Below are 22,932 nucleotides of genomic sequence, written 5' to 3'. Positions count from 1 at the left end.
TATTATTCAAATTTTTATAAAACAAATACAACAAAAACAATACAACAAAGATAAAAAAAAGAACTTGACTTCCGATTTGTTACAGATCAGCTATAAGTATATAATATACATCAAACCTGTCCCCTAAAACATACGAAATTCACTTTTTTCCATAGTCTATCTTGATTAATCGTCAAATCCCATTATCATCATTTCATTTTTTTCTTTCAACAAAAAGTCCAAAAGAGGCTTCCATTCCTTAAGAAATGTATCTGTCGTTTTTTCTCTAAGAAGGCATGTCAATTTGTCCATCTCAACTAAGTCCATTAATTTCAATAGCCATTCTTCCATTGTTGGTATCGATTCCATTTTCCACTTTTGTGCATATAATAATCTTGCTGCCGTGATCATATATAATATTATTCTTCCATATTTCTTTTCCTTTTGTTTATCCATAAAACCCAATAAAAAAAATTCTGGCTTTGACTGAATATTTATCTTTAAGATTTTTTGCATCATCCTACCTATCTGTGCCCAAAATAATTTTGCCTGTTTACACGACCACCACATATGATAAAAAGATCCTTCTTGTTGTTTACATTTCCAACATACATTAGAAACATTACTATACATTTTTGACAACTTTTCTGGAGTCATATACCAACGATACATCATTTTATAGAAATTTTCTTTAAGATTATAACATAATGTAAATTTCAAACCTTTTTTCCACATATTTTCCCATTGATCCATTTGTAAATTATAACCAAAATTTTTTGCCCACTTAACCATACACTCTTTTACTTGTTCTTCTTCCATGTCCATTTTCAATAAAAATTTATACATTTTTGCAATTATACATTCATCATTTGTACACAAACCTATTTCAAAATCAGATTTATTTATTTCAAACCCATACATTTTCTTGTCCATTTTGTATCTTTCTAACAATTGTAAATAGGCAAACCATTGTGAACTATATCCTTCCTTTATTAGTTGTTCTCTCTCTTTCATTATATATTCTCCATGCACATTTTCTAATAGTTCTTGGTAAGTTAACCATTTCTCTCTTCCAGCCATTTCTCTTCTATAAAATGCTTCTTGACTTGAAACACATAGTGGTATTTTCGAAAAAAACCTTGTTTTGTATTTATTCCATATTTTCAACAAAGGACGTCTTATAAAATGATTATTAAAATCCACATTAACTTTTACTTTATCATACCATAGATATCCATGCCATCCCCACTTCAGGTTGTGACCCTCCAAATCCAATAATCTTTTATTCCTCAATACAATCCATTCCTTTATCCAGACTAAGCAACAAGCAGCAAAATAAAGTCTCAAATTTGGTAATCCCAGTCCTCTTTCTTTGGCGTCTTGTAATAATTTAAATTTAACTCTTGGTTTTTTTCCTTGCCAAACAAATTTAGAAATATCTTTTTGCCATTGTTTAAAAGGTAAATCAGAGGATATGACAGGTATTGTTTGAAATAGAAACATCATTCTCGGCAATACATTCATTTTTATTACAGATATTCTACCCATTAATGACAACTGTAATTTATCCCATTTTAACAAATCTTTCTTAATCTCTGTCCATAATTTTTCATAATTATTATAAAACAACTTTGAATTTTTATTTGTCATAATGATACCTAAATATTTCACCTTTTCTTCTATTTTAAAATCTATCTTCTCCATTAACTCTTTTTGATCTCTTAAAGATAAATTTTTCACCAGCATCTTCGTTTTTTGGTTATTGATCTTAAATCCTGCTAATGGTCCAAATTCTTCTAGTTTATCCATCAATACTTTGATTCCTTCCAAGGGATTTTCTAATACAATTATCAAGTCGTCAGCAAATGCTCTCAATTTATATTCCTCTTTTTTTATCTTTATTCCCGAAATCCTTTTGTCTTGCCTTATGTCTCTAAGCAGCACTTCTAGAACTAGAATAAATAAAAGAGGGGACAATGGACATCCCTGTCTTGTACCCTTTTGTATTTCACATGAGTCCGTTAAATCCCCATTGACAATTATCTGTGCCTTCTGTGATGTATAAATCGATCTGATCCATTTTATAAAATTATCTCCAAAGTCCATTTGCTCTAGAACCTTAAACATAAATTTCCAATTCAAATTATCAAATGCTTTCTCAGCATCTAAGAAAATCAAAGCTGCTTGTATGTCATTTCGTTGTTCTAGATATTCCAACACATTCAAAACATTCCTGACGTTATCACATAATTGTCTTTTAGGTAAAAACCCCGCTTGATCTTGAATAAATAAATAAATTGTTGCAATATTATTTTCATTCTTTCAGCCAAAATCATTGTAAAAATTTTGTAGTCATTATTCAATAAAGATATTGGCCAATAATTTTTTGTTTTGGTTAGATCCTGCTCCTCTTTAGGTATTAATGTTATATTGGCATTTTTCCAACTATCCGGTATCTTCCCCTCTTGTAAAATAGAATTCATTGTATACTGTAAAGGTAATAAAAGTTCCTCCTCCAAGCATTTGTAATACATTGCTGATAGTCCATCCGGTCCTGGCGCCTTTCCTAATTTAATTTTACTTATAGCCTCAGATATTTCTCTTGACGTAATAGGACCATTAATAGCTTGTCTCTGAAAATCTGTAATTTTAGGCAAATTCTGTTTAGATATATACTCTTCTATTTTTTCAGAGGGAATTTCCTGATACTTATACAAAGTTGAATAATATTGATGGAAAACCCTTTGGATTTTTACATGCTCTTGACTGTTTTGATGGTCCTTTGTTATATATATGTTTGTTTTTGCTGTAACATCTTTTTAACTTGCCATGAGTGAACTGAAATGTCAAAAGGACAGGAATTCAAACACTTCCTTTCAAGCACTTGTGGGAGCTAAGTCTTACCTAAGGGCATGTTTATACTCGCATAGAAATATCTTTCAGATAAGACCAACAGTCCCTTCTAGATTAGGAGCATTACAAAATCATTGCTGTATATAATGATACAACAAGATTACTTAGTGCCACAGGAGACTACTTACACAACATGTAGTATCCTTAAAATGTCACAAAGTATAGGCACTTTGTTGATGAGCTGTGCACTTTTAAGAGGAAAAAGTTAAACTAAAATTGTATGTACTTTACTCTTTCAGCTTCCTGTCATCACAGACCTTAGGAACCCTTTTTTGAAACCTAGACACTGGGCAATAATAGAACAAATAGTTAATGCACAATTAATAGACATGGAAAATCCATTAACCTTGGAGAGACTTATTCAGATAAATGCTTTTGACTACACCCAGGAGATTCAAGATGTTTCTGGACAAGCTTCAGGAGAAGCTTCCTTGGAGACAATTCTCAAAAAGGTACTTTTTAATAAAATATATAGTTTTATAAAAGAACCTAACATTTAACTGCTGAAGAGTAAAAAATGGTCAGTATTTCCTATACTGACTTCTCAATTCAAACCACAGTTATTTGAACTCAAATGGCCTTAATAAGATCTGATAAAAATGAAGTGAGAATATATTGAGTACTGAGTTTTTTGAATAAGAATGGGTGCATTTCAGTGAATACGGATGGGAGAATTTACAAGTAAAGAAGTTAGCTTATGAAGTACCTTGGGCAGGCGATCCTGTCAAAGAGTATGGACTCATTAAGTGTTTTTCTTTTAACAAGCCAAGTAATAATAGCAAATTTCTAAAAACTGGTCACAGAACTAATTAAATGCCTAGTAAAAACAGAAAATGACCATTTTTGCTGTTTTCAATTCTGTTTAAAAATGGGAATAAGTCTTGCTTGTTATACTAAATATTGTGAACAACACATTTTCTTATTGAAAGAACTGATAACTCAGAGGTAGCCAACACAATGCCCTCTGGATGTTGCTGGACAACAATTCTTATCACTCTTGACCATTGCTGGCTGGGGCTGATGTGAATTGGATATACTGCATGCCATTATATAAAATGACTGGGGTTTTTTTCCCACCAGGTGGAAGATGCTTGGAAAACAATAGAATTCATTGTTCTTCCTCATCGTGATTCAAAAGATGTTTTTATTCTTGGTGGCACAGATGACATTCAGGTTAGAGTTTGCAGTTTTACAGAAGTCTGTCAGTGATGTTCACAGACAATTACAATAATAAATATAGTGTCATTTTGTTCAGTCTTTTTAGTTTACATTTTTAATTATGATAAAATATGTTACAGTTTTTCACAAATAAAGGTTCTGCAAAGGTTCCAGCAATGGAGTGCAGTGTGGTAAGGTAGGATATGTTTTACAGAGCAATCCAATTTGTCAGAGGCTAGTGGGAATGAATCCAGCAGAGGCAGAGCTGGCCGCCACATCTAGCTGCCACTCAGAGGCCTCAGGGAGGGAAGGACAGTGGCTGGTCTGGCAGGATGCAGTGGAAGGAAATATTTTCTTCCACCACCGCTTTTCCCAGTGTACCACTGCCGCAGTGGAGGGCTGCAGGAGGGAGTCAAATGGCACTTGGATATTGACTGAGATTGGGAACAACAGGAGCATTCCAAATGGGAGTTGGATGTTGCATAATTTACCCCTCAACCAGTCTTCTGACACACCCGTCACCCCTTTTTCAGGTCTTCCACCAGCTTCCACTAGCACCCCTTACACAAAGGTGGGCTTCCCTAGCAGACTTCCAGCTGAATCAGGATGAGGGGCTTATGCTTGCATAGGCAGAGGCCCGCCATATCCTCTCAGCCTGGCATAAATAGCAGTTGGATTGCACCCTTTGTCTCCTCCCCTGAAGACTGCCATTTAAAAATGGAACTACTCTACTGCGTTGTATGTGAATGGGGCAGATACATGGGGGGGGAATACATGCAGTAGTCCCATTATATCTAGCATGGCTCTAATCCATGGGAGAGATTGAAACATGTATTTATTTATTTATTACATTTCTACCCCACCTTTCTTTTCATGATTGAAACCCAAGGCGGCTTACATCTAGTTCCCAGGCAGTCTCCCATCCAGGCACTGACCACACCTGACCCTACTTAGCTTTAGCAGGGTGCTGGCCTTATGTGCTTTCAGACCATAACATGTGCTTAACTCTCTAATTGAAATGGGTAGGTTTACAAGTGCCTAAATTTGCCAGGATCAAATGATTCAAGTTTTAGAATTGATCTCAATCACTTCTGTTCCAATTCTAAACACTGGCATCATGAGCCAATACAGGAAGATATAGTACCACTGCAGCAAAATACATTGGCGTTGCTGTGTTGGCCAAACACACTGTGGCAAAACAAAACAATTCCACATGGCATATTCAAAGTATGTTGACTACCATGAAGTTAATTTAACGCATTACATTGTCAAACTATGTACATCTCTACAATTGGGGTTCAAGCACATATTTCATTATTTATTTATTTATTATCTGATTTATATCCCACCCTTCCTCCCAGCAGGAGCCCAGGGTGTGGCATTAACTGGCTTGTTTCATTAACTGGCTTGTTCTGGAGACTTTAACTGTAAAAGTGTTTCATTATGTTTCGACAGTGCCAAAAACTTTATTGTTTCAGTTCTTCAACAGATTCAACAATAGGAATTTCCCACATTTTTTTTTTTTGGAGTTGATGGCTCTCTATGTAGAGATAAAAGTCTATCCATGTGTTGACATTTCTAGGAGAAATATTTTGTTTCCTGTGGTCTGGAAACTTTAGGTCTGGTGGATTTAATTGATTTAATCAGTAGATAAATCAACTAATTGTAATTGTTAAAAACACATTTTAAGTGGTGAAATAATGAGAAACACATGCTTTTTTAATATTATAGGCAGTTGTTGGAAACTCAGCTTTCAAAATTCGGTATGCTGTTTTTACTTTTTCTTCAAGGTCATTCTAGATGACAGTACTATCAATGTGGCAACAATAGCCTCTTCACGATATGTAGGCCCTCTGAAGGCACGAGTTGATGAATGGCAAAAGCAACTGTCTTTATTCAGTCAGACATTGGTGAGTTGCACATTATAAAAGAATTTCTTACTGCCTTTAGTTGTGCCATACAAGAGAAAAAGTAACCTTGAACATGTTACCTAGCTTGCAGCTAAACAGTTTCTTAGAAGTTGCTTTTACCTTTGACAAGATAGTGCTTAAATATCAGCTCGGTAATAGTTGCTGGGTGGGCAAGGTTCTTGATGATCATGTAGTTCATATCCATCTATAGAAGCAATATTGACTCTTTTTAGCTTATTCATTAACAACCTAGAAAAGTGTGTAAGTAGGGCAGTGTCAGTATTTGCAAAGGATATTGAATGATTAGATTTGCGAAAAGTTACCAAATGGTTTGGAAGTACTATTTGAAGTTGATTCTGAAATGACAGCTGCAGTTCAGCATTGATGTTTGGGAGGGAAATCCCAATTTTACTTATAAAGTGCAGTATTCTGATTTAGTGTTTGCTTCTAAAAAGTAATAGTGTCCTATTGGAGGAACTATGAATAGTAGTTTTCTAGAAACATTAATATAACATATTGCAGCCTCCAGAAAGGATACTAAAATATGAGAGATTCGTTAGGAACAGGATAGAAAAGTGTTACAGAAAAAACTACACCCTAGCATTCTTGTAATTACCATGATTGCACTGATTCACAATCCCTCTTGTGATATGGTGAACACATGGAATAGTTGGTGTATATAGGTTTCCCTGTTCCCTTTGGTAGAGAGGGTACTTACCAAAGAGAGCAAGTAGCCCAACACCTGCAAGAAATTCTTTAATTGGGATGGATGAACACTGTGTGCTTTTCTGATCACCCTACCACAGAAAGGATAAAATAAAAAGATAATTGAGGGCAATGACAAAAATAATCAGGAGTATCAAATACTAAAAGGAAAGGCCTAAAACATGCAACACGAGGAAAAGACTAAAGGCTTAAGATGTTTCATATTCTGAGAGAGTTAAGAAGGGATGTGTTAATGGAGGAATTGTTTGATAGATGTGAGACATAATAGAAGTAGAGAATGTTTATGATGTTGAAAAGGTGATTCTCCAGTGGGCACCAGGACACCCCCAAGTGGGTATTGTCTTCCTTGCTAGTGCTTGAGGCAGGAAAGAGTTAACACTCCAAACAGACCGTTAATGCGGCCCCTCCCACAGAGTGCTAGTTCGTTTTCCTGCCTTGCTTGAGCAGTACTGATTTTGGTCTTGCTCTTCAGTCTGGCCGAGTTATATCCTTATCTATCTGTCTGTTTGTTATTCGTAGTTAATGTTCATTTTACTTGTCTCTGAATCTGTATGGGTGTTTGTATATAGTGTGCTAACGAATAGCAGCAAGTGTCTGAATGGCAGTTAAGTGTTTGTTAGTCCGTTCAGCATACCTCGCTAGTATGCCTTTGAATTCCTGAGATTAATTAGCCTAATGATTCCCCTTAGTTAGTGAATTTCTTCTGTGATTTCTTCCCAATTAATGCATTTCTTTGATGATTTTCCCCTCAGTTAATGAATTTCCTGGGTAATTTTCCCCTCACTTAATGAATTCAACGGTTGCTTCCCCCCCCACAGACACTTTATAAATTTGTGGGGTTGATTCTGTGTTGCAATCAGTGGATTGCTGTGCTTAATTAACATAAAACAAATACAAGGGGACCACGAAAGACAGATAAGCTTTTCCTGCTGAAGGAGAAATGCCTAAGGAGCAAAGTCGATCTCCTCAGAGCTCTCTAAACAAGTGGCAGGAGCGCTTGGTGTGGTAACACCTACAGCCCACTCACACAAATCAACAGTTAAAAAGACAAGCCATTGCAGCAGATACGGAAGCAGCCTCCATTTCACTCAAATAGCCTCACATGCAGCGCGTGGCCCACTCACTCTGGCGGTAGCGCAGAGAACGGCCGTTAATCAACAGCATGCCGCTGTTCTCCCTGTAAGCGATGAGGTATCAGAGCAATCAGAGCGGGAAAATGTGAAAGCAGTTAAAGATACAGCAAACCCTGTAAGCAATGCGGTAGCAGAGCAATCAGGGCACAAACATGTGACTAAAACAAAACATACTGTGAACCCTGCAGCAGAGCAATCAGGAAGCGTTGCTGCTGAGGAAACCAGAGATTATAATGATGATGCTCCCTTGCCGACGTCGTTGCAGGGCAGAAAAGCACTATATGTAGGAGAGCAAACCCAGCAGTGGAGTGCAGTAAATGAGGAAATGCTCTCAGAGGAAGAGAGGGTTCCAGACCCTTCAGTCCTTTTTTGTTCAGATTCTGAAGAAGATGATGAGGGATTCACAGGTTTTAATATTCAGTGCCTGGAAGTTCCACAGGGCAGTGGGGCCACGGTGCTTTGAGTAATAATGCTGCCTCTGGCCAAAGTCATCAACAGTAGCAAGGAGTTTTGCTTAAGGCAAATAAGCATAAGCAGCATGATATGAACTCCACACAGTCACTTAAGATGGGCTCTGCTGCCACTTCTTGTTCAAATCAGGAACTTCAGCAGGTGGAGTCTTTTCAGTTAGGAGCTGCAGAATTAAATTATATTAGAAGAGATCTCATGGGTGATATTTCAGCAGAAGTAGCTGCTTTTCACCAGTCTTTTCAAGTGGTTCCTGTACAGTCACAACAGCGCAGTCGTGTAACAAGAGACAGTCACTTGCAACACAATATGCGGCAGTGCAGTGCTCAGATGAGTCAGGCAGGTATGCCTGAGGTTGAGCAACAGGAGCTGCAAAGGGAAAGTGCAAATGGTTCACCGGATCCACATGATGTGGCCAGGGGTAGAGCACAGGGGTTCATAGCTTACAGACCTGACAGATCAAATTCTGCTAGGCAACAGTTTATGCATAATGATTCAGTGGTTGATCTGGAAGAGGAAACAGATGAATGGAGTGATGGTTCACAACTGGAGGAGGAGCACTCCAATAGGTTGTTTCATAGTGCTTACTACATGCCTCTGCTATGCAAGGCTATGGCAGCTTTAGATTTGAATGATGCAGTTACAGAACTGACACCTTCTACCTTAAGGGGAGCATCTGTTCTTCCAGAAACAAAGTCCAGTGATAAGGTGATTAAGGTACCATCACTGCTCAGAAACATAGTGAAATCTGAATGGGACTCACCAGTTCAGTCTACCAAATCAGTGTTGTATGCTAAGAAACTATACTTACTGGAGCCAGAGTTTATGGAGCAGCTGAGAACTCCAGCCATTGATTCCCCGATTTCTGCTTTAGTTTCTAGAAATTTCCTTTCAAGAGATGGGGATGCTCAATTGAAGGATCTTACAGAACGAAAGTTAGATATGGCACTTAGAAAGGTTCATGAAGCGACAGCATTGTCTGTACGTGCATCTATTGCAGTACCTGTGTTTTCAAGGGCTGCATTATTATTATTTTTTTACAATAATTTTTATTCAAATTTTCATAAAACATACAAAACAAAATCATAAAACATTCAAAGACAAAAAACAAAACAAAACAAAAATGATTAAACAAAAAAATAAAATGTTGACTTCCCATTTGTCGCAGATCAAATTAGTTATAGGTCTACAATATATAACAATCCTGTCTCTTAAATTATATTATAAAATCACTTTCCTCCAGTAGTTATCTTAATTAATCATCAAATCTCATAAACATTACTTTATTCTTTCCACAAAAAGTCAAGGAGAGGTTTCAATTCTTTAAGAAATATATCTATCAATTTTTCTCCAAATAAACATGTCGATTAATCCATCTCGTTAATAATAATAATAATCTTATTGTCATAACCATAGTCCAAATAAACATATCGATTAATCCATCTCATCAAAATCTGTTAGGTCCAATAATTTCAATAGCCATTATTCCATTATCCATATTAATTCCATCTTCCATCTTCAATAGTCCTGTTAAGTCCAGTAATTTCAGTGTCCAATCTTCCATTATCAGTATTCCATAATAATCTTGCTGTCATAGCCATAGTCATATAATAAGAGTCTGATGGGAATTTCCTCTATCCCAAATATTTTCTTGCCATCAATTCTGAATATGTTGCCGAAATATTGTTGTAAAGTCATATCTGTTCTTCTTTTTTACAAAATGCACTGGCTCATCTCTTGAGAGTTTTTCCATTGTCACATGGCTGCAGTTAATTCCATAGATTTTCTCTATATCAAGCTCCATCACGTCATTCCAGTCCAGAAGATTATCCAAGCCATTGATAACTTTATCTCTAATATCTTCATTAATTTCTTCAGAGATAACGTTAAATTCCAAACAGTAGATTTTATTTCTAATATCCATAAACTCCAGATCTTTTTCCAATTCCACATTTGTTCCAATCTCCAAGGCTTGTATCTTCCCTTTATTTTTTCTTTTCTCATCTCTGATCTCATTCTCCTCTCTCACAGGATCCCCTATTTCTTTAAGCTCCTGCTTCATTTTGCTCAGTTCCATTTTCAGCTCCTTACTGCCCTGTCGCAGGGTTTGTTTCGTTATCTCAATCTCATCCATTATTTTCTGAAACATAATTACTTCCAGATTCTCAGCCACTTTCTTGATTGCCATTTTTAAAACCACGAAAACAAAACAAAACAAAAATAAAGAAGAACCACTTCTTATTTCAGCAACAATTGGGTTAATATTCCAGGCTTGATGACATCACAGTATAAACAGAGCAGCCTGCCTTATCTCTCTATGTTCAAGAATACAAAACAAATTTAGTTCCCAGCATCAAAACAGTTAGTGGCGTCGTGAAGAAGCAGATTCGTCAAAATAAAATAGACCAAAAAGAGAATAGTCCCAGACAATATAATGTTCCTCGGAATAGAAATCCCTCTTCTGTTTATATCTTTAGAATGCACTTCCAGGACAGCTTTTTGCAATAGAAACAGAGATAAGCTGTTAATTTCGTGAATAACAGAGAAGAGTTATAGCTCACCCAGAAGTTCTTTAAAGCTGATTCATTTGACAAATCTCTTTTTGCTGCAACAATTTAAACCAAGTAAAAAAAAGAATAGAAAGAAGGGTGCTTGCCTGTTAGTCCGTTTTCTCTTTGAAGAAAAGATAAACGTATCGCATTAATCAGATAGAGCTTGTTCGGAAGTCCATCCGGCATTGCTGGCTGGACCTTTTCTCATAAATTAATGAAATCCAGTCCTCCCAACAAAAACAGGCTTTTGAGGTTGATCTCTACGTTTCTCCCTGCCCGGGAGAAATTTCATCAGTCAAAAAAAAATGTTCTGACTGATTTATATCTGAATAAGCTTCTTTTGAGGCGGGAGCCCGTCTCAAAAGCAGGCACAAGCGAAGTCACCCTTCCCAGAAGTCTCAAGGGCTGCATTATTGTGGTTAGATGCAGTTTTGGAAAATCCAAATCAGGAGCCAGAAAAACTTAAGAAAACAATTTTGAAGGTGTCAAGAACAGAGGCTTTCATTGCAGATGCGACAATGGATGCGACTCAGTTCACAGCCAGGGCCAGGGCTGCTGAAGTAGTAACTAGGCACATTTTGTGGCTTCGTCATTGGGAGACAGATGTTTCTTCCTGTATGGTGTTGGCTACAGAACCATATGCAGGCAAGAAGTTGTTTGGTGAGGATGGGCTGAGCGAAGTATTAGTTGAAAGAAAAGAAAAGAAGAAAGCAATGCCTGTAACAAGTAAAAGACAAGATTACCTGTGCCTTTTTCGCCGTTTTCAACCATACCAGTCCTTTCGTCCATCTAGATTTGAAGGAAGGGGGCAAGATTTCCGCATTAACAGACAAGCTTGGGGTCGTCCATGATTCCAGTTGCGCAACCAACAGCAATCAGCAGCGCAAAATACAGGCTCAGCTACCCACAGAGGTGGACGGCAACAAAGACAGTTCTGACTTATTGTTGATACCAGTGGGAGACCACCTACCGAGTTTTGCACGACTTTGGCAGACAACAACATCAGACCGCTGGGTAAAAAATGCCATGCAGTTTGGGTATCAGAGTTTCAGGCTATGCCTCCAAACAGATTTATTTTGGCGAATCCAGAGAAGCGCAGGCTACTACAAGAGGCAATAGAACACCTGTTGCAGATAGCAGCCATAGAACTGGTTCAGCAGAACCAGAAATTTTGTGGTGTTTATTCCATCCTCTTTATCATGCCAAAAAAAGGAAACAATTGGAGGGCGGTGCTCGATCTAAAATTCCTCAACAGATTTGTAAAATACCGAAAATTCCGCATGGAAACATTGGTGTCCATAAAAGAAGCACTTCAGCCTCGAGACTTCTTAGCTTCCAAAGATCTAACCGAGGCATATTTACATGTGCCAATCCATCTGCAGCACCGCAAGTACCTCCGCTTCGCTTACAACAATCAACACTATCAGTATAGGGTATGCCCTTTGGCTTGGCATCAGGGCCAAGGGTCTTCACAAAAATAATGGTGACCCTTGTCACTCATCTCCTTCAACAGGGATTGCACCTTTACCCATATTTAGATGACATTCTGATTCGTTCACAGACAGTACAGTCAGCTTATCAGGACATTCATACCATACTAGCAGTTCTCCAGGATCACAGATTCTTGGTGAACATACCCAAGAGTCACTTGCTCCCTCAACAACGTTTACAGCATTTGGGAGCAATGATAGATACAGAAGGGGAGACAATTTCTCTTTCAGAGCACAGAGTGCAGAAGATAAAGTTGGCAGTTCAACCATTGCTAGGGAAGACTGCAGAGGACTTAATGGTCTTAGCAAAGGTTTTAGGATGCTTGTTTCCACTATCCAAGTTACACCATGGGCCAGATTTCATGTTCAGCCTCTACAATGGACACTGTTACCATACCAGTGGCAGATAGCACATTCTAGACATCTCCAGGTTGCTCTGACTTTGCGACTGAGGACTGCTATTCATTGGTGGACAAAGGATTGCAATCTATGCAGAGGTGTTCCTTTAAAGGACCCACCACGAGACACTGTGACATCAGATGCAAATCTCCAAGGGTGGGGAACTCACTGCAGAGATCAAATACTGCAGGGATCTTGGTCTCCTCAGGAATCAAAGCAAAGCATCAACTTACTGGAACTTTGGGCAGCACGGTTGGCGCTGCAGCATTTTGTGCCTTTATTCCATCTCAAGCATGTGCTGCTGAGAACAGACAACAACTGTGTGAAAGCATTCATAAATCATCAAGGAGGGACAAAGTCACTGGTGCTTCATTGGGAGGCATCACGACTGATTTCCTGGGCAGAGCACACTCTACAATCGTTGACAGCAGAATATATAAAGGGAGTAGACAATGTACAAGCGGACTGGTTAAGCAGACAGGAGGTGTTGCCTGGAGAGTGGCAGCTGCACAAAGATGTGTTCAAAGAGATCCGCAAGAGGTTTGGAAGGATGGATGTGGACCTTTTTGTTTCATATGTCAATCATCAACTGAAGAGGCATTACACTCGGTACCCTTCACTGAGAGCAGAGGGTGTAGATGCCCTAAACTCCTCTTGGCCGAATGGAACACTTTATCTCTTCCCTCCTTTTCTCTTGTTAGCTCGGATGAAGAAAAAGGTAAGGATGGAGAGGGCCAATGTTGTTCTAGTAGCACCAGATTGACTAAGGAGTCCATGGTTCTCAGAGCTAGTCAATCCATCTGTCGGGCCCCCATTGCCTCTGCCTCTTCGACCAGATTTGCTGCTACAGGGGCCACTTCGGCACCCCAATCTGCAGTGGTTGAGCTTAACCACATGGAAGTTGAGCGGAGCAAACTGCTGAGAGCTGGATTGCCAACTGAGGTGGTAATCACAATATTGGCATCTATAAGACTGTCCACAATACAAAACTACCAGTAAACCTGGGCGGCATTTTTGAAATGGTGTAGTAGGAACCATGTTACGGCTTGGAAGTCAGGAATTACAGAGGTGTTATCCTTTTTAAATGAGAGTTTGAAGCATGGGTTGAGACCCAATACTTTGAAAAGACAAGCATCTACATTGTCAACAGTGCTTTCTAAGTCTTCTTCTGAATGACTGGGAGCTCATCCATATCTGAAACAATTTTTAAGAGGGGCTTCTCTGTTGTCAGCACCTGTTCATCATCGATTTCCAACATGGGATCTTCACAAGGTCTTATCAGCTCTCCAAAAACCATTTGAACCATGGAAAACTTCTACGTTACGAATAATGTCATTCAAAGTGTTATTCCTGGTAGCAATATCATCAGCTAGATGAGTGTCTGAACTTGGAGCTCTCTCAGTAGCAAAACATCTATGTATTTTCCATACCGACAGAGTCATATTGAGAACAGATTCTGCTTTCGTTCCAAAAGTTAATACAGCTTTTCTCCGTCAGCAGGAATTAGTATTGCCAATATTTTGTCCTTCGCCAAAGCATCCGGTAGAGCGTGCTTGGCATTCATTAGATGTAAGGAGAGCATTTAAGGTATATATAAATAGGACAAGGCCGATAAGGCACACTGATTCTTTGTTTGTTTCTTGCCACCCAACTACTCTGGGTAAAAATGTGTCCTCTTCTACTTTAGCGAGATGGATTAAGGGCTGCATTGCCTTAGCGTACAGTTCTCTAAACATACCATTGCGTTCAGGTATCGTTGCTCATTCGACAAGAGCATCAGCTGCTACTGCAGCTTATTCAACAAATGCTCCTCTTCAAGAGATATGTAGGGTGGCCACCTGGGCAACCCCAAATACTTTTACTAAACATTATAAAATATTTATGCATCGGCTGAGGCAGCCTTCGAGAGGTGAGTTATTCAGCAGGTGCTGAAAGATCACTGAAAGTTTATGTACCCATCCAATCAATAGGTCAGCTCTGGAACATCCCACTTGGGGGTGTCCTGGTGTCCACTGGAGAAGGAACCGTTTTACTCACCAGAAAGGTGTTTCTCTGTGGGCACTAGGACACTGCCAAGGCCCACCCTGGGATGCAAATGACAGAAAACATTATAATGAAACTGTTGGAGACTGAAGGGTCAATGATCAGACCTAGCGCATGTACAAGTCAGTAGATGTTACAATCAATCTGGGTGGAGACTGAATGGTTATTATTGCAACTGAAGGTGTGCAAGTTGTTTGTGTCCTGTTATTTATGGTTCATGTTGTCAGTGTCTTTATATGTGTATAAGTTTATATTTTTTAAGCTTGGCCAGATGGCCAACTAGCACTCCATGGGAGGGGCCGAATTAACGGTCTGTTTGGAGTGTTAACTCTTTCCTGCCTCAAGCACTAGCAAGGAAGACAATACCCACTTGGTGGTGTCCTGGTGCCCACAGAGAAACACCTTTCTGGTGAGTAAAACGGTTCCATATCCATTTAGTAAATGAAACAGAGTACTGATATCTTATACTTGAGGTATATGGTATATCTACCTCAATGGTAAAGCGGATAAGAGAAAAATCAACTCATTCAAAATGTGGTGTTGGAGGAGAGCTTTGTGCATACCATGGACTGCAAAAAAGATTAATAATTGGGTGTTGGAAAAAATTAAACCAGAACTGTCACTAGAAGCTAAAATGATGAAACTGAGGTTATCATACTTTGAACACACCATGAGAAGACATGATTCACTAGAAAAGTCCATAATGCTGGGAAAAACAGAAGGGGGCAGAAAAAGAAGAAGACCAAACAGGAGATGGGTTGATTCCGTAAAGGAAGCCATAGACATGAACTTACAAGATCTGAACAGGGTGGTTCACGACAGATGCTACTGGAGGTCGCCATAAGTCGTGATCGACTTGAAGGCACATAACCACCACAACAAACCTCAATGGTACTAGTTGTAAACTGAAAAGTCTTTATAGCTATGAACAGTGATAAACTAAAGAAATATATGTTACAATTGTTAATATTTGAGAAGTATTTAGTATTAACTCTCCTGAATGTCTTCCTTCCTTCCTGAATTAGAAGAGCAGGTGTTGGGGAGTTTTCCCATATAGGACAAAAATGCAAGGTTTGAGGCATTAGCAATCTCATTTGCTTGATTTTTGCATAGTATTTTAAGACAGTAGAGTCAGTTGAGGATCACAGGAATGAATAACAATACCATCTTTATTTACCTGTACTATTTTTTAAAAAAATTAGAAGTTGTTCTTTTTTGTAGGAAGAATGGCTGACATGTCAGAGAAACTGGCTCTACCTGGAAAGTATTTTCAGTGCTCCTGATATTCAGAGACAGTTGCCAGCAGAAGCCAAGATGTTCTTGCAGGTGGACAAGTCCTGGAAAGAAGTTATGAGAAAAGTTAATCGTCTGCCTAATGCCCTCAGAGCAGCTACTCAGCCTGGTATTAATATGTCTAAAATGCTTATTAAGCTTGATCATAATCAAATAAAATAATTTTATGTATTACATGAAAAGGCAAGTGACACATATTGTATCCTACTGTATGCTAGTATGATTTTAAAAAGCAAATGCGGTCATGCCTGAGGCCCACATTTGGCTGGGTACTATAATTACAATAATTACACACAAACACACACACACTTCTCAAGTTGTCCCTTCATATTCTTGTTTCATTTGACTGATAAATGTGTATTATTGATGTAGGGTCTATTTCCAGTATTTATTTTACTCCTGCCATTCTTCCTTTTTCTCTTGTATATAGTTTTCTTCTGATTTTTGGCATGATTTGCACACTAAGCCATGTTTTGTTTAACAAATTGTTAGTTAACCACAAGTTGTTCTATAGACAATCAAACAAACCTAGCTTCTTTCTCCAAAGATGTTTTCCAACTGCTCTTCTGCCTTTGTATCTTAGTGAGCTGAATTTCAAATATAGTGTGTAAAGTTTGAAGCTTTGCTTTATATTGTAAACCATAGTCTTTGAGTATACACACACATACTTGCATTCTATTTTTACCGTGAACATATATTAATTATATTTTTCTCTAACACAGGCCTTTTAGAAACCTTCCAGAATAACAATGCACTTCTTGATCAAATTCAGAAGTGCCTGGAGGCCTATTTGGAGTCCAAGAGAGTAATCTTCCCCAGGTTAGTTAAGAATCTGTAAGAACATAAGTAAGCCTACACACTATAGGTGATAGCCAACTGTGCTTCTCATCTAGCAGAATGGATTTCTGCTAGCACAATGGTATATTCCCATTCCGTTCTTTCCCTGGAGCTCCTGGCACACTCACAAAATCTGTTTTGGAGGTTTGAGGAACTGTCTGGAGCAGATGTTGAGTGGCATGGGGAGCTGCAGGGAGGAACAGAGTAAGGGAAATATGCTCTTGCAGTGTTGGATATCACCCAGAGTCTTTCTTCAGTGTAATCTAGAGGCTCAGTCCCAGCAGAGTTAGTCACATTTTAATCCCATTGATTTAAATGGAAGGGGTAAAAATCTTCCACTGAAATTAATGACATAAAAGTGCTTAATTTTGGCTGGATCGTGTCTGTAGGTTTTTGATTTAAAGCAGGGGTGGTAAGCCTATTGCCCTCTATATGTTTTTGGATGCCATTACCCATCATCCCTGACCATAGACCATCCTAGTTGGGACTGATGGGAGTTGGGGACTGATGGGAGTTGGACTCCAGCAACATCTGAAGGGCTACAGCTTCCCCACTCTTGATTCAAAGCAATGCTTGTTCAGAATAATGCACATTTTCTCTTGAGTGTTGGATGTCTCCAGGTGGTTTGGCTCTGCCTACTGCTTGAAGGCAGGAGTGCTTTAGCTTCAAAGGAAATTGCTGGCTCTTCCCTTGCTCAATTCATTCCTGTCTTTCCTTGGAGCAGACCGCTAGAATACATCTCTTGTCTTCTATCTCCTCTTACTCAGGCTTGTGTTTGTGTTATTTCATTTTGTGTGTCTGTGTTAGTCAGGGATTGTCTCTTGTGGTCCTTTTCTCTTCAGGCCTTTCTCAAGTTTCTAGTTTTATTTCTTAAAATTGGCTTTAATTTTTCTATTGATTAGCAGTCTCTGCCTTATAGTTCCAGAAAATTCTACATCTTTCATTGTGCTCCTCTGGTTTCCAGCCTTCCTATTCCCTGCCTGTGATTGTTTTGTTTCCTTGTTTGCTGGGAATATTGCACAGTTTAATTACTTATTTAATCCATATTTTTATATACATTTATAGCTTGTTGATATATATTTATATCAGAAAATAATGTTCTGTTGAAAATAATGAGATAGATTTTAGACAAATTAAGCCTACTGCCTAAAATTGTCCTCCCATGTTCAGTGCAAAATATACATTAAAATGAAATGCATGAAAATACTTTGGGGGGGGGAATAGTTGCATTTTAACACTATCAATATTATCTACTAACAGATTTTACTTTTTATCAAATGATGAGCTCTTGGAGATTTTGGCTCAGACTCGCAATCCTCAAGCTGTTCAGCCTCACTTAAGGAAGTGCTTTGATTCAATCTCTAAATTAGAATTTGCCTTTATGGCTCCAGCCGAAGGAGAAGAAAAAGTTCTCACCAACGATATTTTAGCAATGCTGTCACCTGAAGGTGAGAGGGTAAGCAATTATTTAATTCTAGCAAAATCCCTATCATGACAGATGGTGTGTGTGTGGAGGGGTGTATACTGCAAGAACCTCTGCAAGGATGGGAAGGAAGAGTATTGCATCTCTGAGTGTAGACATATTGAGCTAGTTCTCACATTATGGTAAGCCAGGTTTTATGGCTTACCATGAGCAAGTAGCTTGCTTCTGAATTACTTCTCCTTTGCTTCATCCTGACTGGGCTGGGAGCAAGAAACCACAAACCTTTAGTGAGATGTGCAGACCGGAGCTTGTGGTTTGTTTCTCTCTAAATGAATCACAGGTGGTAACCTGAGAACAAACCTTAATTTCCACTCATGGTTTCTTTGGAGGGAAAAAAAAACATGAGCACTGATTGGCACATCATGTTAAACCAAGGTTCATGGCTTGTTGCTCCTAGGCAGGGCGGAGCAAAATGAAAGCAATTCATGATTGTTCATTACTATTCTTCTCATTCATGATAAGCCATAAAACTGTGGCTTATTGTTCTGTGTGAACCAGCCCACTGTACACCCCTGTGAAATCTGTGTCAGGGATCCAGACCATATAGGGTCAGGAGGAGTAGAGCAGATTTTACTGTCATTGCAGTGCTATCTCCATATCCAACATTTTAGTTTTTCTCATAGGAGAGAATGGCAGTCATTCACTTATATTAGAGAAAGTAAGTTAGCGAACTCCCTGCCCTTGGTGACCCATTTTGGGAAATCTTTTCTGCATAACCCCACCTCTTCATCTATGTAGCCCCATCCTGGATTCAGTTTCTTGGCCACACTAGAGTGTAATGAAATGTAGGAGAACCGACAGAATGATAGAAACTGGCCCCTAATTGTTTTTTTTAGTTGTATCAGAATGATCATACTTTCAGATGTATAGTATTTGCAAAGAAATTATTTAAAACGCACCTGTATACATGAGAAACACATGGAAAGGATTTTGTGAAATACATTAAATTTCAAAATACTCTGTTGTCAGTTATGTATCTAATGGCTGAAGCCAGTATTGCATTTTCAATAACAGACTGTAAAAGAGAGAAAACAACAGCGCCCACCAGCCTCCACAGTGCTCTTCTTACAGCCCTACTGGAGGTAAACACAGCTGGGTCAGGAAAGGAGTGCCGTGGCAACAGCATGTTGGGGACATGCACACGCTGAAGTCTTATAAGAGGCGGGTGCCATTGAGAGTGAGAGCAGAAAGGCTGAGAATGCTACAAATCACTTTCTGGGTTGGAGCGCTACAGAAAGTGATGGCTGATAGAGGAGGAGAAGCAGCAGGAGGTGCAGAGCAATTTGAGCAGGCTAGGCAAAGAGGACCCAGGAGATAGAGACAAAAAGGAAAAGGTGAAGGGATTTTTGGGGAAGAAAGCCCTAGCGGTGAGCCAGAAAAGGGAGAATAGGAGTGATTTAAAATTAATTGTGAAGAGCCCCAGAAATCCTGTGATGAGAAGGGTGTGATGTTCCTATATTAATGTATATATGGTAAGTGTTGGTTGTTTAGAAGATACATGGTAAGTGGAGTGAAAGAGGGGGAGTGAATGGGCAGTAGAATGCTAGATGATTGGCTGAGTGTTTAAAATGGCTGAACGTATAAAAGGAAGAGTGAGAGTGGAATCTGGGGGGAGAAGAGAAAGAGTGGGTTGTTTGGGGGGTTTGAGAGAGTGGTTTGCCAGGAGAGAGTGGAGAAGGAGGGGGGTGGAGTTCGGATTAGTATTGAGTAAAACCATATGCTTATGTGCCTTAAGAAGAAATTTTGTTAATCTTGTTAGCTTTGTTATCTTTAATAAATACTTAATTTGGTTTACCAAAGGCCTGATCCTTGGCTGGGGTTTCACAGACCAGAAGGGAGGGTAAGGTAATGACCAAGGCTGAAGGGGAACTGTAACAAATGGTGGCAGCGGTGAAGAGAATAACAATACCAGTATTCAGAGTCTCTGGGAATACTAGTATTAGGACGTGACTGGTGGTTGCCTAGCAGGGGGATCTGTTGAGATCTGTGCTAGAGCGGGGAGAGAAAAAATAAAATAAAGGACAGTCCGGACTGGTGGAGTCCCTGGTGGTGCCTAGTGACAGGCAGTAGCCACGCGCAGGTAGGAACCTGACAGGGAGAGCCAGGGAAGGGCGTCACAAAGGGTCCCTATCTCCTAGGGGATTTAGGAACCCACCAGGAGGACGCTGATTAAAATAATGATTTGGGGTTCTGAGGGCTCATTAAAAAGGGAGAAACTTTTGACACAGACCTAAAAACTCCAGAGTGGTTAAAAGAGGCTTAGAATCTAACCAGACTTCAGAAATGAGATAGCAAATATATATAATTTTCTGAAGTCTGGAGACCAATGACATAACATTTTGTTGTCTATTAATGCTATTTAGGTTTTTAATTCTACTTTGAAAGTACTGTGAAGTACATGATTTAATGAATTAATAGACTAAAGTATTAAAGATTCACCATGTATTTAAGAATAATTATTATATAGATATAAGGTGATATATTTGCAAGTAATTTAAATGTATAATTAATGCTATGATGAGTATTTGCTACATACATTTATTCTATATTTTGTACGTGTTGAAAATAATGAAAATATATTACATAAAGGATTTTGCCATAACCATTTATTCCACAGTGAAGTCATTCTGATAGATTTCATGGTGTCTTTAATAATTTTAAGAGAAACATGCTTCCAAGTTTTTTTTTTATAACAGTTACCCTCATAATAATTGCAAGGCTTGCCTTTTTAGGTTAGCTTAGGGAAAGGGCTTAAAGCCAGAGGAAATGTTGAAGATTGGCTTGGTAAAGTTGAAGAAGCAATGTTCACTTCCCTTAGACGCTTGAGCAAAGCTGCTATTACTGATTATCAGACCAAGGAAAGAGTTGAATGGGTTGTTGCTGGCCATCCCTCTCAGGTAAACACACTCATTTATTACTTTTTGGAAGAGTTTTGTTTCTTTATGTTGAGATAATAGTGCTTCTTGGAGATGATTTTGTGTGTAAAGTTCAATATATCAATATTTCCAAAAATGTTATTTCCCAGACAAGTATCCTCTGCTTGCAGCTTACCTGGTTCCTTGGTATAGCTGCTTTATACTGAACCAGAGTTAGGAACCAGAGTTGACATAGATGGCAAAGACCAAGAGCATAATCCTCCTGCATGAGCCTCCTTGAAGTTAATGGAAGCCATGCAAGATAGTTATTGCACAAGAGGACTGTGCAGAAGGAGGCTTGTGCACCAGAAATTCCCAGTGGGTTTATGTAATAAAATGAGCACATTGCTAATGAAAGCAGGTTTCATCTATATATATATCTACCATTATTCTGCCTTGTTTTCTTTACGTAGGTTGTGCTGACCATTTCTCAGCTGATGTGGTGCCGTGATCTGACCCAGTGTTTAGAAGGAGATGAACATGATCATTTAGAAGCTTTGGAAGAATTTGAAAATGAAAACTTTGACGTCAGTGTTCATACCTTTTTGAGGAGATTTTTGAAACTGATTGTATGGATTTGCTTGACATAATTTTTAAAGAAAAAGTAACTGGGTAACAGTTTTCAGGAGGTAGCCATGTCAGAGTAGACTCCTAACTGCCACTCCCCATGTTGATAAGCGAGGGAGAGCGGAGGTTGAGCCTCCCTGGTGCATTGCAATGTACTGTGGCAGTGGGGAAGCAGGGGCAACTGGAGAGTGGGGACTGAGGGCAGCGTGTGGAGTTTGAGGTGGGTGGAGTGGATAGGAAAAGTGGGGGGAATGGGTGAATGAGGAGTGTGCACTGGGAACTGGGCATTATGCTGCCAAGGAGGATGCATAGGTTTCTATGTGGGTATTTCCTTAAGCTCCTAATTTTGATTGACAATTCTACACATATATATAACTACCCAGACAGACTGAGGCAAAAAAAATGATGATGCAGCTTGAATTACTAGATCAGCCTTTTTCCACAGGAGGACTGCCATCAAGCGGGATATCATAGCTCCACCCATTGTCTGAAGGCAAGAATGTTCTGAAGTCAAGACTAGGGGCATCAGGCCCTTCCCACTCTCCAGTTCATTCTTGCCTTCGTCTGAGGCAGTTGGATAGAATAGCGATAGCATTTAGCTAAGTTTTCTGTGTTCGTATTTTGTGTAAAGAGCTGTGCTGAGTGTGGTCATTTACTCCCAATCCCTTCCCTCTGTCTTTGCTTGGAAGTGTGTGGGACTGATTGTTTGACTGTTTCTTTCCTGTACTGTGTTTTGGTATTTTGAGGGAGTTGTTGCTTGCTTTATTTTCTCCCTCCTGCTTCCCTTATGGGGGACTGCGATTGTTAGCCGGGAGACTGCGGCTGCGGCTCTCCTTCAGGCGGCGGCGGCTGGCTTTTTCCTGTCAGGGGCTTGCGGCCGCAGCCCTCTGTTTAGCGCCAATGCTGCTTTTTCCCATTTTCTTGCCCATTTTCAGCAGCGGTCCGCCTTAGTTCCCCGGCCAGGTGCCTGGAGCTGCTCCTCCTTTGTTTCTAGCCTCTGCAGAGGCGTTTTTGTTTTTCTTGATTGCCGCGGCCCCCCCTCTGGCTCGCTCTGCAGCCGTTTTAT

At 39.2% G+C, this 22,932-nt stretch overlaps 1 protein-coding gene across 2 annotated transcripts in view; it reads left to right on the top strand.

The window, feature by feature from the left end:
* The window catches only part of DNAH6 (dynein axonemal heavy chain 6), a 362,354-nt gene that overhangs the window by 72,775 nt on the left and 266,647 nt on the right, over positions 1-22,932 (top strand). For both annotated transcript variants that reach the window (XM_061634018.1, XM_061634008.1), the window contains 8 exons: positions 3,132-3,344; positions 3,973-4,065; positions 5,841-5,960; positions 15,993-16,173; positions 16,787-16,883; positions 18,162-18,357; positions 21,117-21,281; positions 21,713-21,826. In XM_061634018.1, the coding sequence (XP_061490002.1) occupies positions 3,132-3,344; positions 3,973-4,065; positions 5,841-5,960; positions 15,993-16,173; positions 16,787-16,883; positions 18,162-18,357; positions 21,117-21,281; positions 21,713-21,826 (1,179 nt within the window). The remainder of the gene's footprint in view (positions 1-3,131; positions 3,345-3,972; positions 4,066-5,840; positions 5,961-15,992; positions 16,174-16,786; positions 16,884-18,161; positions 18,358-21,116; positions 21,282-21,712; positions 21,827-22,932) is intronic.

This window comes from Rhineura floridana, chromosome 1 (assembly GCF_030035675.1).
Source record: "Rhineura floridana isolate rRhiFlo1 chromosome 1, rRhiFlo1.hap2, whole genome shotgun sequence".
Classification (NCBI taxonomy): Eukaryota; Metazoa; Chordata; class Lepidosauria; order Squamata; family Rhineuridae; genus Rhineura; species Rhineura floridana.
Note: the sequence above shows the minus strand (reverse complement) of the source record. Positions and strands in the feature narration are given on the sequence as shown.